General features: G+C 31.2%; 1 protein-coding gene across 1 annotated transcript; it reads right to left on the bottom strand.

Annotated features, from left to right (window-relative positions):
• Positions 1 to 273: 273 nt before the first annotated feature.
• On the bottom strand, positions 274 to 16,246 carry LOC134252517 (uncharacterized). The gene is given in 12 exon segments (XM_062735012.1): positions 274 to 329; positions 880 to 1,122; positions 2,213 to 2,356; positions 2,444 to 2,474; positions 6,177 to 6,322; positions 6,432 to 6,575; positions 8,668 to 8,904; positions 9,723 to 9,866; positions 14,455 to 14,697; positions 14,804 to 14,947; positions 15,380 to 15,410; positions 15,957 to 16,246. Coding segments are annotated over 12 exon segments (1,566 nt in total). The 5' UTR covers positions 15,960 to 16,246.
• Between the last annotated feature and the right edge of the window lie 1,423 nt (positions 16,247 to 17,669).

Genomic DNA, 17,669 nt, shown 5'->3' with positions numbered 1-17,669 from the left:
ATTCATTGTACAATGTATAATACATAAACCGATTTTAATACAAATATATTGCTAGTAGAATGTTATTTCTGCAAAATATTCTGCATAACAATTCAAAGAAATAAACAAAATATGATGATAGAGGACAGATAACTTGACTGCGTAACAAATGTCTAATTCTTTCCCTGTGCCTCTACAAAGCACCTTAGGAGAAATAAGAACTTGTAAGGAGCATATATTCTGTATCTATGTTTTTATCGCTTGGAATGAAGAAGGGTTCATCTCATTTTCTGTTTAAATTGTTTGTAATTGTTGGCACTTCTATCTGGAACTCATCATTTTAACGAATTCTACAATGAAAATTAATTGCAAAAGATATATTTCAAAGCAACAAAGTGTTATCAATATACATTTATAAATAGTTTAAAATATAGTAAAAAGATACACTGTAGTAAATAAGATAAATGTCAATGGAAAATGAAGTCAAACTAAATGATCCGTTTTGAGCATATGTTGTTTAAAATTTAAAATAAAACCGCTTCTCAGTAAAATATACATGTATTGAATATATTTGTATAAGTTTCATTGATGTATTAAATTTTTTACATTTATAAGATTAAAATAAATAAGGCATAAAAATTTCCTTTCTCTGAATTTTTGGTTTAAAAATTTTGTAAATATTTCTATCCTAAACATTTGGTTTATTTCTATAAATCATTAGAAAATGTGGACTACATTTGCGGAAGTGATATGAAACTTTGAACTGAATCACGCAAAATTGATACCAAATAAATATTGATCAATATTGTCTCCAGACAATTTGATTACGTAGCTGAAGCCTGATGCATAACAATTGAATTATGAATATAACCCAGTTACTAATCGCTCTCGTCTGCTTACCTTCGTAATTGACTTGACCGTCACCATCAATGTCGGCCTCCCTTATCATTTCTTCCACCTCTTCGTCCGTCAACTTCTCCCCAAGATTTGTCATTACATGGCGAAGTTCAGTCCCACTAATAAACCCATTACCATCTCGGTCAAACACTTTAAATGCCTCCATCATCTCTTCTTCTGTGTCCGATTCCTTCATTTTCTTTGCCATCATTGTCAGAAATTCAGGAAAATCTATAGTTCCATTCCCTAAAAAATACCTGCTTAATTACATACGTGAAAAAATCTCAAATTGGTATAGGACCAGTAGAATCCTCCATTAAGAAGTGTCATGTATATGAATTCTTGTTTATCTAATTCCCGAACTTGTGTTATTTGACATAAAGTGTAAAGGTATGCTTTTATTATTATGAAGTTTTTATTCAACCCACAACACTCTCTCTAAGGAAAACATTCAATGGACAATGAATTGGCTTCTTGTAGTTTCTCTCTCTCTCTCTCTCTCTTCTTTTTTTTTTTTTTTTTTTTTTGAGGTTGAGCTTAAAAACATTTGACAGAGGCTCTCGTACAATAAAGAGTTCCTTCTCTAATAATTAGATTTATCTTATAAATAGCAATGCCATACATGCAGTTTATACATCCATATTGCTGCAATGCATGGCATACATATGTATGTAGTTATCGAATTTTGAATGAAATACATGGAGATAAGCTTAATTTATATTTTAAAAAAATCTCTATATTAATTAAAGATATCAATTATTCATTTTATGCACACAAAATTCAGGGAAGGATTTCTTCTGATGTCTACTTTAATTCTGATTTATATCTTAATAATAAAACTTTTTATGTGATTTATTAAGTGCTGACTTGATTCACAATTGAATTGTTTCTAACAAAGATAGATTAGTATCACCAATTTTATTGACGCAGTAATTCAGCTGGAGAGAGCAAGAATAAAAATGCGTAAAATATGTTTTTATGATATTTAAAAAGAACATTTGATACCTTATGATTAAAAAATATTTTTAATTACTTGAATTCATGATCATTTAAAGCTTTCTGATGTACTTCGGAATCAAAAAAATTTGTGTGGGCCCAATTTCGTGTGCTAATTTGTGCTACTTTTACAAGTTCGTGGGGATGTAATTTTATATTCTCTTTTATCCCTACAAAAGGGTGTATGACTTTTTAACCGTAGTTTATGAATTTGGGGAAAATATTAATTCATGGATGAGAGGTACACCCCACAAATACCTCGACAATTGAGCAAATCGAATGATACTACAATATCTACTCATGCAGTTGTGAAACAACTGAGAGATCAGTTTGAAATTACCATCAGCATCTACTTCGTTGATCATGTCTTGAAGTTCTGCCTCTGTGGGATTCTGACCCAGTGACCTCATCACTGTGCCCAGTTCTTTCGTTGTAATGGTTCCATCACCATCTTTATCAAAAAGACTGAATGCTTCTTTGAATTCTATTAGAAAAAGGTAGTAAAACAACTTTATTTGGGAGCTTTGACCTGATTTAGTGCATACATCAAATGTTAAATTTTCGCCAGTACCTGCTATTTGTTCTTCTGTGAGTTGATCAGCCTGTTACAAAAAAAAAAATAACGAAAAGAATGAGTCAGTCTGATAACGATTTATCAATGCAGAATTTCAAATTGCACATATTTACGTACTTCGCTGTATACACTAAGCGCGTTATTCTGATCCAGTCATCGTTATATCGATAAAGTACCTGGTAGATTTTTCAATATAACCCATCTAACCAAATAGCCCAGATCCTGTTTAAACGGTTAGTGTTTTCGTGATATCCAGCAACGATTATGTTTAATTTATTACGTTTACATCCGAAGATAAGAGACAACTATATTGAATTTATAATCATAAAAACTTTTCTTCTCTACGTCAAAGTCTTGTAGAGGAACACCTTTATGATCTTTTTGTTTGCACAATTTTCTTGCAAATAAAAATCGGGCAGGAATATGAAATATCATTACCACCCCACCCCCTACTATAAAAATATCACTACCACCCCCACCCCCTACTATAAAAAGGCAACCAAAGGCCACACATCTTAGTCAGAAAGTAGTTTATAACTAAATGATTGCATTTTATTGAAATAAACAACTATTGATTGACTTTGAATACATTTTTAATCCATATTTGGTTAACGTTACCAATTAAACCTGTGTAAACATGTGTTGATACACGTTTAACTATAAAAGTATATTTATGTTAAGGCCTACATATTGACCGATTTTTACAAAGACTCATCTGATGTAGAAATTTAAAACGTTTACTACTTTTAAACGAAAATATGTACTAGTAAGCGTGATAAAAATTTTCTTTATATACAGTAGCTGTTTTCATTTTAAAAATATATCTGGAAGATTAATATATTTCAACAATCTTGAGTCTGAAATAAATTTGCATTAGGCCTTTGTGAATAAAAAATTGCTTCTTTGCAAAAAGAAAAAAAAATGCTCTCAGCTTCCTTCAAATTTATAAAAGAGTAAGGAAATTACCAAAATGAATTTCGAACATTTTTTTTCTGACACACTTTAAAAGAATGATCGAAAAAGTGAGAAAATGTGATGCTTTTTTACTTTATATACATACAGAATTAAAGCTTTCTCTCTAATACAGATGCAGAATTAGAACTGATTTATTTGCAATAATAAACAAATACAAACTTTGCAGCATCCAGAATTTCACATAATTGTTTTAGAAAATCAAATTATGAACTCACCATTTTGCGACCAAATGCTCTGTGTCAGGTAGTTATGAACCCTGGTTAAGTTTAAATTTTTCTGGGGCGGTCGATCAATATTTTAAAGTCCAATTTACTTTCACTTGTAAAAATAAATCTTGCTTTGTACTTCAATCTAAAAACAATTAACTTTTCATTTTGTGAAAGAACTAAGGTCAAAAAGACCTTGAATAGTTTTAAAGAATTTAATTCCTTCTAAATATCCATACATAAGATATATCACATATCCAAAATAGTTAAACGGTTATGCATCATGGTTATCTCTCTTAAAAAACGTAATGGTCAATAATTTGTGGCTTTTCGGAAAAGATTGTCATACAGTACCTAATTTCTGCTTATAATTTGTGTACTGTTACAATGGACTTCTGAGCTTGATTAATGTTCGTTATCTTCGTATTTCAGTTTTCATCCTTGACCTCACTAGGTGGACAATCAATATCCCTTATTTCTCTAGCTAAGAGATCTGAAAATAATAGTATATGGAGTAAGATACAGTATAACTAAGTACACACATTTTCTTCCATATACAAAAATAGTCTTCGTTTGGCAGCACAGTCTGGTAGGAAATAATTCTAAAAATTAAAATTCTATTAATTCAAAGAATTATCCATGACAGAGATTCAGCATGAATACTTTGTGTAGCAAAATAGAACATTTCCATTACCAAATGAATGTGGACTTGGTTTATAAAATAGGAAGATGATAATTAGTAATCTGGCTCCTTTGAAACAATACAAATTGGGAGCAGAGCAAACAGACATCTACAGATATCAGTGGTGAGATTATAATTTAAGTATTACTATGAAGTACCATATATTGTTGCACATGTGAATACATTTAACAGCACTTTAGAGGGAGAAGTCCATTTTCTTGGGTGTGATTGTACCGGATTCCTGAATTTATATTAAAATAAGCACAATTTTCATTTATTTTACTGTTGATCTTTCTCTAATTATACACAATGTATATATAAAAGCAAATTTTCTTAAGAAAAGTGAAAAAAAATTCAAATTTATTTTCAATATATAAGATGATCTTGGCTAAATATAAAAAAAAAAAAAAACGAGGATACACAATGAAGTGCATTAAAGTGGTAAACATTTCGTTTGCCCGCGTGTTTCAGTTTTATTCTTTCATAATGACGCACCCATTTCTTTAGAAACCAAACAAGAAATATTCACAAGCAATGAAGACTTTCAGGGGAGAGAGAGAGAGAGAGAGAGAGAGAGAGAGAGAGAGTTGACCTGATTCTGTAAAACTCACAAATTACAAGAAATATGTACATAATCATAAATTTATAGAGTTTATTGGAGTTATTAAAACCCCTGTAGCATTTCAACTCGTGTTTTACTCGGTGTTTATGTAAATTGCCATCCTGGATGACGTTTGCCTGTTTCACAGGTATTCGAATGAACAATTTACAGCTTTTTCTCTCTCTTTTGAAAATTGGGAGTGTCATTAGATGTTCAAAACCGTCCATTCGTGCAAATCGATTTTTTCCCCAATGCATATCATTGTGAGTTTGTCTTTTACGTATACAATTCTTAAAGAAGAAAACAATTTAAAGAAAATTTTCATCTGCAGTGAGGAGTTGTTTCTCTTTAGACCTCAATATAAATGAGTATGACACTAACAGAGCAACTTTTAAGCACAATCATATATGATAATGATTTGACAGAATATAATGATCTCACAAAATAACTACCTTGCTTTTATAAATAAAATATATATTACATATAGTATCTTTTAGATCAAAACATGCAAGCATTAAATCGAATCTATGAGAATAGTTGGAGTGTTTCAATATGAAAATTTATCTTATTGCATTTATTTAATAGGAAAGCATTTTTTTATTAAATACATAGTAACCCCCTTATTATGATTAATTGTCGGCTAAGCAAACATCTTAAATTTCTAGGTCTGTATTAAACATGAAATAGTTTATTTTAGGAAGAAACCAATGATATAATTACATATTTTGTAGATTCTGCATATAAAGTTTTGTAAAAGAAAAAGGTGTATGTTCAGAAACTTATGATTTCATCTTATTTGCTCGACATCATCTTCACAAATTCTGAAATAAAAAAAAAACAAAATACTATACATATTTATAATTGGCAGTATACATGTACTTTAGTCTTGAACTTTTACCTTTTACGTATATTACAGTTTTGCTTGACATATTCCGTAAGATTTTAAATACATCTTGTGTAGTAAAGATAAAGAAGAGGGAAAGTGACGTAAAATAGAATTCTTGTTCAAGTTTTGGAGAAGAGGGGTATGAAATGCATCATATACAAGTTGTGATTCAAAATATGACTGATATAATTTTTTTTTCAAAGTGGAAATTTTACTTACTTTTACATTTACAATAATTACCTTTCTATTTCAATATTAAAAAGATTTCTAAGAGATATACTACCTTCGTAGTTAACTTGACCATCTCCGTCAATGTCTGCCTCTCTGATCATCTCATCTACCTCTTCGTCTGTTAATTTTTCACCTAGGTTTGTCATCACGTGTCGTAACTCAGCAGCACTAATGAAACCATTACCGTCTTTATCAAACACACGAAAAGCTTCGCGGAGTTCCTCCTCGGAATCTGAGTCCTTCATTTTCTTCGCCATCATGGTGAGGAATTCTGGGAAATCGATGGTTCCGTTTCCTGTACAAGATCAAACCTATATGTTATTAAACGATTTCAAGCATTGATGATATAATTATAGGAGGATTATAAATATCAGCAGAGTTGATTACACAATTCCTAAAATTACCATCAGCATCTACTTCGTTGATCATGTCTTGAAGTTCTGCCTCTGTGGGATTCTGACCCAGTGACCTCATCACTGTGCCCAGTTCTTTCGTTGTAATGGTTCCATCACCATCTTTATCAAAAAGACTGAAAGCCTCCTTGAATTCTTAAAGAAATGAGAGGGAAAAGCACTAGAGGATTATTTTTAAATGTTTACTGTTTTATAAGGATGTGTTCATCTCTGGTTCTTTTTTTAGCATGGATAAACTTGGGTAATAAAAATCTTTTTTTTTCTTTTGCCAGCCGGGTATATAATGTACATATCAAGTAATTTTCTAATATCATGTATATCTATCATTATATGGAAATATATACAGTATCTGTGTTGCAAAAAAAGTATAAAGTCCTAACAACCCCCCATAACACCCTCCCAAAAAATACTGCGATTGAATCATCTTTCACAGTAATGTTTTTCCCTTCGTATTCTTTACTAGTATCTATAAAGTTTTCAAGATATTTAATACTGACTGTTTGATAAGGAGGGTTAAAATATTACTTATTACTTGAACTCGTATTAAGGGATACCACGGAGTCCTCCATAACTGTCCATAGACAACGAAGGGACGATAACTTATATTATCTTCGTGCTTTTATTACCACAATTTAGGGCCGACTTTTTATTACATTCTGCAATGTTTCGCAAACTTTTATGTTAATTTCAGTTTGCACTAAAATTCAAATAAGAAAGAAAATCAATATTAGAGGTAAGCTTAAAGAATGCATACCAGTTTTGGAACGATTCAAAACATATTTTAAAAAATAAAAGATGTAATAGCTGCTTGGTTGAAAAAAAAAATGTAATTTTTTTTCGTTTCTAAGTAAATTTAAGCGACAAAGATAATCAGTTAAATACAGGATATAAAAAATAGTTCAATGTATACATGAAGTCAGTTGAATAAAATGCTGTAATCTCAGTGATTTTTAAAACATCACGTGGAGACTCGGGGAGCCAAAAATTAACAATGACTACCACTTAGATATGTTAGGTACCCCATGAACATGTATCGTACCTGCAATTTGTTCTTCTGTGAGTTGATCCGCCTACAAATTATATAAACTTTGGTATAGTTCTCATGCAAATCTTTATATATAAATAAAGACTTTTTTTTTACACATTTCTCATTAAATTAGTTAAGGAACTCAGTGTAAATCGTTTATGAAGGCTTTAAGATAACTCACCATTTTGTCGATTAAGTCCCTCTGTCTGATGTGAATTCTTTCGAGAAAGTAAACCTGTAAATCACGTCTCTTTAAACCCTAATGTGTACATCTTCCCGCTTAACAACCTTACAATTTTAAAATTATGTCGCGCATTGATAAATTTAAAATACAAATTCTGTTGATAAAAATTGTTGGGTTTTTTTTTTTAATGTTTACATAATTATTGTGGTAACCGTATTACGAATACAGCAATAGGCATTTTTCCGACGTCTAATTAGATATGAAAATATGATCTAACTGTGCGAACTTCAAAAAGAATTGAAAGAGCATACAATTCTACATTGCAAAATAAGTACTTACTCTAATGGATATACAATATATGTATCATTATTGCCTGTCAAAATGTCAACTTGTATGGATCTTAACATCTAGGAAATAATCCAACTTTCTAGATATTTATTTTTCTATCTCTTTCTAACAATTAATAAATATTTTACTTATTTTTACGTGTAACGACACAAAGTTTGTAAACAATGTAAGTAGCTTAATTAATTTGATCACTAATTTTATCCATTCTGAAGAAGGAAATTAATTTGTTCGATATACGATTTTGAAGTCAGTATACTTGTTTTTACTACTATTCACTTTTAAAATAAATTAAAGCAAAATGTCAACTTTTAATATCGAAAAAATATTGAATGTCTTCCAAGTTTGGAGTAATTTGACTTAGTGGTCTGCTAGGAGCTCGTCATCAATTTCAAAAACTCTGAAAATGAAGGAGGAAAGTGGAGATGAGGGATGAGAATACACAATTTTAATTTAAAAAAAATAACAGTGAATCAAATCTTAAAGACGAATAGGCATACATTTATACAATTTATTATTAACAAACTTATATGTATATAATTTATATTTCATATCTTGCCTTCATAGCGAGGTCTCCGATTGTCTCAAAATAAATCACTGGATAAAATTAACATATTGAATGGTCCTTGAAAAGATTTTGTTATTAATTTAATAATAAGTAAAATACCAACCTTGGTAATTAATTTTCCCATCTCCGGTAATATCCGCCTCTTTGATCATGTCGTCAATATCTTTGTCTGTGACGACTTCCCCTAAGTCCGTCATCACCTGACGTAACTCTTCTCTAGTTATAAATCCGTTTCCGTCTTTGTCGAACACTCGGAAAGCTTGCCGGAGATCTGTCTCCATGTCCTTCGTCGTTTTCGCCATCATCGCCAGAAACTCAGGAAAACTCACAACTCCATTTCCTGTCAATAAATATGGCATGATAATTGTTCATTATCGTCAGACAATAAAGTATATTAAATACATGGATTTGTACAAAATTTTGGACTTATGGTGGTTATAGTTGATGTGTATGTTAAATTTCTACATATATTTAAAAATGATATCCTAAAATTTCCCCCTTTAATCCATCGCCCTTATAAATTTATAAAAGATTTTAATCATCTCTTTATATTATATTAAGAAACTTCAGAGGATAAATGAATGAAACTTAATTCATTTAAACTTTATGATTTACTTAGATAAACATAATTGTTGCAATTCTGTTTTTGAAAACGATTATTTGTTCGTATAAATCCTCTGTGTGATTCGAAGCTCATAAAGAATTATAGAAATTTAGTGACAATGCAGTACTTTTTAATGATATCTATAAAAGCAATCTAAATGCGATATACACTGTACATGTGCAATGCAAGTTTTTTTTCTATGTCGATGAAGAAAATACAATCTTTGTGTCTTGTACTTTTGTTAAATTGTATATCTCTTTTTACGTCGTGATTTTGAAAAAAAATTAAGAGACTGTAAAAAAAGAATAATGAAGTTACAATAAATTTTCCCAAAAATGAAACGTTTATATCTCTATTCATTATACTGCTTGAGTACCTAAAGCATATCGCACATGCTTTACGTTTACTGTTAAAAATGGAATCAACCTTGTATATCCATTTTATGCAGATTTTAAAGCGCCTTATTTATATAAAAAAAATGCTTATGTAAACGTTGACATTTAGGAGAAAAAAGTAGAATAAAAAAAATAATAATCTAGAATGTTCCTTATTACCATCAACATCCGCTTCATTGATCATATCCTTAAGTTCTGCCTCTGTAGGATTCTGACCCAGTGACCTCATCACTGTGCCAAGTTCTTTTGCTGAAATGGTCTCATCACCATTTTTGTCAAAAATGCTAAATGCCTCCTTGAAATCTAAAATACCGTTAAGCGTTTCTGATGAAACTTGAATGCTTTTAGTATCGCAAAAATTTTAATGACTTGTTATTTCTATAAACGGATCATATTCTTGTCATAAGATTGATCTGAAAAAATTGCAAGATTAGAAAAGACAAGATATACAAGATTAAAAAAGTACTTTAATTCAATTCAATCAAATATATAGAAATTATTGCAAAGATCAGCAAAAATAACAATAATTATATAATCATGATATTTACATACTAGTAGTGTACCTTGTTACCGACATTTTCTTTGTAATACTATAATTCCCTTTCTTTTAGACTTTAAATTAAGTAATGGAAGTCTAACACAATATATAATGCCATCATTTCTCCTTTCTGATCTCTTTGCCTACTCAAACGTTCCAAAATATTTTCTCAGGAAATATTTTATTTTTATGTTTTTAATACACCTTTTACTTGCAGAACTTTCGAAGTTTTCAGAGAACGTACCTAATATTTGTTCCGCGGTGAAGTTGTCTGTCTTAACTGAATAGTCCTAAAAAAATAAAAGTAAACTTCAATTTATGTAAATTGCTCTTTATTATTTTAAATATTCATGATCTTATAGGTTTTAACTTAATAATAATATAAAATATTAATGTAAAAGTATGTTGTGAACAATAAAAAATTATATTGATGCTCACCATGTCTTAATTCTCCTCTTCTTTTCCAATTTGAAATAGATATAGAGTTATTCTTTTAGAAGGTATCTTTAAATATTGTGCTTATTTCTTTGATGACATAATATTTCTTTCCTAATTATGTTATGTCCACGCCTCTTCTGAAAAACATCCGTATACTAATCCGTGCTGGTAGAAGTAATTCGACAAAGAAAACGAAGTAAAGAAACTATTATCTGAGGTCAGAGTTGTCGGCTTTTGTATCCAGAAACCCGTGCGAAAATGTGACTAAAACCGAAACTGAAGTTGTTTATGTAATTTAAAACTGAAACTAGTGTTTGTTTAAATAGGATGTAGGATAGTCACAAATACCAGTCTTGCAATGATCTGATATTGCAGAACACCATAAGGCTAGACAGACATGTACAGTTTTCACTAGTTTGCATTGGTTCGGCATGGAGGAACAACACAATATGGTATGTCCAGTTTTTAGAGTCTAGGTCACTGTAGGATTCATCAATATTTCAGAATTCATTAAATCTTTTTAGGTAGCATCTGAAGCAATACATGCAGCCTCGATCAGTTCACCATGCAAGACTTGCATCGCCTTAAAAATTCATCTGTTGTAACAATTTGACCATTCGTCTGATATATCCGTATAGGACATTCGCAATACAAGGAAATTGCAATATCCGATTCATGTTTAATAGTATGCATCCTAGAAATTTATATTGGAAAAAAAAATATGCAGCAGTCATTCAAAGCACGACTGGAAGAATGTATCCCAGCATACAACATCTATGCAGGTATTTTCGACATATTCAAAAAAGATCATAAAAATAGGTAAAATTAATATATTTTTTGCAATGTATTTGGAAAAAAAACATGTATATTTCAATGTATTTGAAATATAATTATATCTAAGATGTAGAAATTTGACTTGTACAACATATGATTAAAGGTTAACGTAATATGAGCAATGTGTCTGAGAGACTTTGAAACAGGTTGATCGCGCAGATGTGTGCTTGTTTATTTGTTTTAGACAATACTCACGAATTTCACCCATTTCAACCCGTTGGATACAGAAACTATAAAACGACATACTGAGTAACTGTGGATATTCTTTAAATGTTATACAATTTTTAAACCTTTATCCCATTTCAAACTATATTTATGAACTTTTGTCAAAATCAACGATGTCACCTTTTAAAAATTATTGAATGCTAAAGAAAATTAATTGTTGATACATGTACAAATTATGAAAACTTGAATTGATATCTGCTGCTTCTTTTGAAACGTTTGTAACAATCAGTCGAAGGTAACTTAAAAATTAAAAGCATGCTTTTTAGCTCACCTGAGCCGAAGGCTCAAGTCATATTTTCTGATCACATTTTGTCCAGCGTCCGTTTGTCTGTCTATCCGTCTGTTTGTAAACTTTTCACATTTTAGACTTCTTGTCAAGAATCACTGGGCCAATTTTATCCGTGGGTTAAGGGGATTCAAGTCTATTCAAATAAAGGGCCACACTTTCTTTCAAAGGGAGATAATTAGGAATGAGTGAGAAAAATAATGACGTCTTTTAAAAATCTTCTCAAGAACCATTGTGCAAGGAAAGATGAAACTTATGTGGAAGTATCCTCAGGCAGTGTAAATTCAAGTTTGTTCAAACCATGACCCCCAGGGGTAGGTTGGGGCCACAATGGGAGATCAAAGTTTTACATAGAAATATATAGGAAAAAAATATTGTTAAAAAAATCTCAAGAACAGCAAAGCCATGATTGGTCATATTTATATGAAAGCATCCTCATATAGTGTAAATTCAAGTTTGTTCAAATCCTGACCTCCGGGGTGGGATGCCGACGGGGTCACAATGTGTGGTAAAAGTTTTACATAGAAATTATATAGGAAAATATTGTTAAAAGTCTTCTTCTCAAGAGCAGCAAAGCCATGATTGGTAATAATTATATGAAATGATCCTCATTTGGTGTAGATTCAAGTTTTTTCAAGTCATGACTCCCTGGGAGAAGGGTGGGTCCCAATGCGATCAAAATTTTACATAGGGATATATAGAAAAAAATCTTTTTCTCAAGAACGGAATAGCCATGATTAGTCAAATTGATATGGAGGCTTCCTCGGGTAGTGTAGAATTAAATTGGTTCAAATGAGGGTCCCAGGGGTAGGGCTGGCCCACAATGAGGGATCAAAATTTTAAAAATGAATAAATAGGAAAAAATCCTCTGCCCAAGAACAGCAAAGCCATCTGTTATATCGATATATCATCAGGTAGTTTATTATTCAATTCCCCCTTACACTTTTCAATATTGAACTGACTTTAGCGTTTTTCCCCCTGGTCATTGTGCTCAGGTGAATGATGTGGCCCATAGGCCTCGTGCTAAGGAATATCATTTGTGGTTTCTGGGATAAGATGTATGTCCAAATTGATAAGAATTTTCAGGCTGTTTTTAGGAATACCCATCGTGGTTTCCGGGATAAAATTAATATCCAGATTGGTTTGGTCAGATAGGTTTACTGTCGTTTCAAGTAGAAATGCATTTGTAAATCAGACTGAAACTGGGTTATTGATTTATCCTTCAAACTAAATAATAAAATGTTTATTTAATCAATGTAATGAAATCATCAGAAAATACTACTGGTAAGATGAAAATGATTTCATTATGTGTCATTTTTTTTTGGAGAACTCCTGGAATAGCAAGAAGCTTGGCCTCAAGATTATAGTAATTCATAATGATATAAGTTGAAATCACAACTGAAACTGACTTGACTTTTTAAATAATTATTTTTTGTTTAGTATCAATCTCAATGTGTCTAAGCCCCAAAGATCAGCAATTCATATTCATAATTTTTGTTTTATTTTCAACAGTGTTTTTGTAAAATGTAAATAAAAAAAATATTAAAGGCAAAAATGCACTTATACACATCAACTTCTTTTTAAGGAGATGAAAATAATCATTCAATCAATGAAAAAGCATTTGCTCCTAAAATGAGACATATCACTAAAAATGTAAATGACTAAAATTGTTCTTTGGAGGGTTCACAGATGGATGGAGAATGGAGGACCTACTTGGCTGACATCATTCTGACGAACTCTGAAAATAAAACAATGTTACAGTAAGTCAAGAACAGGAGTGGTGCAGCAATTCATTTAATATTTTTATTGCTTTTGAAACACTTTTATCTATTTATTTAGTGGATAGATATCCAGCTATTGTTTCTGTATGTCACCGATGGCAACCGGTAATCATGTCCTTTAAGTTACGAAATTGCAAATAAAATAAAAAAAATTATAAATATTTTTGTTTGTTGATTAAATGAAAATAAATAAGTATGGTATAGCATTTTATCAAATTAAGGACTCATGATACAAACAAAAAAGGATGCCTGGATTGGTATACATTTTCGGACCTATTTTGATTGCAAATGATAAGAATACCGTATAAGTGGAAATTTTAGCGAGACGCAAATTTAGCGATTTGTTCTTAAAAATTGGTATTTTATTTTAAGCGTCATGTAATTTTAGCGATTTTAAAAAGCTCGCTAAAGAAGCTATTACAAATTAACTGCAATTGATTTTAGCGATATTCAATTTTAGCAATCTTGGCAACCTAGCTAATAATGCCAAAATTAGATCCTCGCTAAAAATTCTGCTTAGACAGTAATAAATTTCTTATCTTAAATATTATTTTTGTGTATGATGTTTCCAATTCTGTTTCTCTTCAACTATCCTTATAAATGTTTACAGAGATTATTCGTTACTTTAAATCCCATTTTGGATTAAAAAAAAAAAAAAGAAAATCACCTGATCATTGGACTTTAAAGAACATGACTTAAGTTGTTCTTTTCGAGATTTTTGTCAAGTTTGTTTGTGTCATCTGTCCTTTATTAAAGACGTTATATAGGAAATGTGATCATAAAGCAAACCTTCGTAGTTAACTTGACCATCTCCGTCAATGTCTGCCTCTCTGATCATCTCATCTACCTCTTCGTCTGTTAACTTTTCACCCAAGTTTGTCATCACGTGACGTAACTCGGCAGCACTAATGAAACCATTACCGTCTTTATCAAACACACGGAAAGCTTCCTTCAGTTCTTCTTCAGAATCTGTATCCTTCATCTTTCGGGCCATCATGGTGAGGAATTCTGGGAAGTCGATGGTTCCATTTCCTGTTCAAAATGTATTTGATAAATGATAATGATATTATAAAAACTTACATTCGCTAATCGTGAACATTTTTATTATTCCTTTTTTCTCAGTGAGATATATATTCACCATCAGCATCTACTTCGTTGATCATGTCCTGAAGTTCTGCCTCTGTTGGATTCTGACCCAGTGACCTCATCACTGTGCCCAGTTCTTTCGTTGTTATGGTTCCATCACCATCTTTGTCAAATAGACTGAAAGCCTCCTTGAATTCTAAAATATTTATACCTCTTCACATGTTTTAGATAAATCTTACTTCAGGAGGCTATAGCTATTGCATGTACTAAACAATACTTTAACAAATTAAATTTAGTAGATGGTGAAAAGTAAAATCTACAGAAACATTTGACTAAAAATCATCAATAGGATGGGCCATTTGATGATGTTTTCAAACTGAAGACTGGTATAAAGGAGACATTATTGTAAAGGGACTTTTAATCCCAAAAATAGTAGAGCATTGATTGGATCTTCGTGTTCTGAAAGACAACAGTCATTAAAACACTCTACAATGTATTTAACAAAATGTTTGACATTGTTTATGGTATGCTTTTCAAGGATGCCACATGGAAAGTAAAAAGAAATTCTTGGAGTATTTGGAGATGTAAAAAATTGTCCTCTACAATTTTTTTTTCATAAATGACATACCAGCTATTTGCTCTTCTGAGAGTTGATCTGCCTGAAAAAAAGTTTAAATGGATCAGTGTGAAGTAAACAAAAGCATTATTGATATTGATTCAAGGTTCATGGTTGCAAAAAGAGCACCATTGTTTTATATGTGCTTTCGTGAGAAAACGTGTTCTTAAAAAATACATTTCCCTGTATTTGTTTCTGTATTGTTCAAACATTGACATACTTTTTCAGAATCTTAAAAAAATATCTGTTAAAAAACAGTTTTATTTAGAAAAAAAATATTTTAAATTAAATTCTGACTCTATCAAATCATCTATAGTTAATATGCCTAAAATATTTAAGGATATTACTATATTTAAGATATTACTATTCTATTAACTAAAAACATAAATTTAAAAGTGCAAGCTTTAAAAAAAAAGTAGAAGAGAAGCAATGAGAAATGAAAGTACCTGAACAGGTAAAATAAACGATAAATATAAATATAAAGATATCTTATTCTTTTATCCTACTTGTAACTAGATACATGGATTCCAAATAACAAAATTAGAAAAAGAAAACTCCTGTACTGATGATTAAAAAAAAACAAGCTTACCATTTTCCTGTCTAAACCTCAGAGTGCAAACGTGAAATGCTGTTATCTTGTAAACTGAAACTTGGTGTATAACCGGTCCCGTCACGCTATCAACATGCAAAAGGACACCTCTTTCTTTCAAAATTTAACGACCTTAAAATTTAAAAATCCACCCCACTGTTGGCGGTGTAAATAGAATATAGAGTAAAGTAATATCCAGATGGTTCTGGAGGTGCACTTCGTTTATAGTTCTGTTTATTGTGAGACATTGTTGACTGTTCATCTCACCAAATCTATAGTGACATGCCGCAATGCGACATTTAAACATAGATATGGTTAAAGGTGAAACAGAATCAATGAGAAAAAGAGATCAATTACCAAGAATACATGTATAAATATCTCAAAGTTATTGTATTCCAACACTCTCGGGAATATACGTGTAATATTTTTTAAGTAAACGTCTTTTTGCTTCGATGAAAGAGTACTGTCTTTCCAAAATTTTTATGCTCCCGTAAACGAAGTTTCGGGGGTATATAGATTTTGCCCTGTCCATCCGTCTGTCTGTCTTTTTGTCCGCAAAACTTTAACCTTTCCCATAACTTTTCAGTGGCCTGGACTATGGCATTCAATTTCACAGGTATAATCCTTGTGACAAGACCTTTCTTTGGGTACCAACAAATTTGACCTCTTCATCTTGATCTTGGAGTTTGACTTACATTTACAAAAAATACCACACATTTATTTAGGCAAAACTTTGAAACGGTTGGCGCTGGAATTTCATTCTTCTCATATGTATTCTGTGCAACATGACCTTTTTTTGACTTTCGACAACTTTGACCTTTGATCTTGACTTTGTTAGATTGATCTATTTTTTTCAAAAACTATTACCTTGGCCATGACTTTTAACACTAAGGGTTAGGGCTTTCATACTTTAAATATGTAATCCCTGTGACACGACCATTCCTAAAATACCAACAACTTGTTGACTCTTTGACCTTGAACTAGGAGTTTGACCTACGTTTAAAAACTTTAACCTTGGCCATAACTTTTAAACGGCGAAAGCTAAGGCTTTCTTACTTCAAATATGTAATCCTTGTGCAAGACCTTTCTTTAGAAATTAACAACTTTGACTTGACCTAGGAGTTTTACCTACTTTGATAAAACTTTTTCCTTGACTACAACTTTTGAACAGTTGGTGGTAGGGCTTCCATATTTCACAATTGTATTTCTTGTGAGAATGCCTCACTTTAAGTACCAACATATTTGTTTTTCACTAAGACATTTTAACCTTCGCTATGTTGCCATACTGGGGTATCAATGTTTCACAAACACATCTTGTTCCTATGTTGAAAAAAATATAAATGTTCTAATTTACTCAGATGAGCTGTTGCTCCTTCACAGTTGCTTCCATCTAAAGATTTAGGGAATAATGTGTCGAGTGAAACCTTTCAAAGGGCTCTTTTTGTATATTTTCTTTTTATTATGAAATATGTTGGCTGTTTTTGATGCTGGAGTAATTACACGTATCCAGTTAGTTTAATGATAGATGATTTAGAGTTTGTAAGATGATGGGCATGATGGTGTTACTTGGCACTATTATACAGATTTAGTCAGTGGAGAATTTTACTGGATTCAAAGAAAGTCTCTTAGAACATCGAAGTCACTGGACCTAGATGATTGTTTTATGGACTTTTGATCTGGAATACTGTTCGTTATCTCCATTTCTTTCATTTA

The sequence above is a fragment of the Saccostrea cucullata genome, unplaced genomic scaffold (assembly GCF_032062105.1).
Source record: "Saccostrea cucullata isolate Sc308-1 unplaced genomic scaffold, CSIRO_AGI_Scuc_v1 ctg167, whole genome shotgun sequence".
In the NCBI taxonomy this organism is placed as follows: Eukaryota; Metazoa; Mollusca; class Bivalvia; order Ostreida; family Ostreidae; genus Saccostrea; species Saccostrea cuccullata.
The sequence above is the reverse complement of the archived record's forward strand: the minus strand, read 5'-3'. Positions and strand labels throughout refer to the sequence as shown.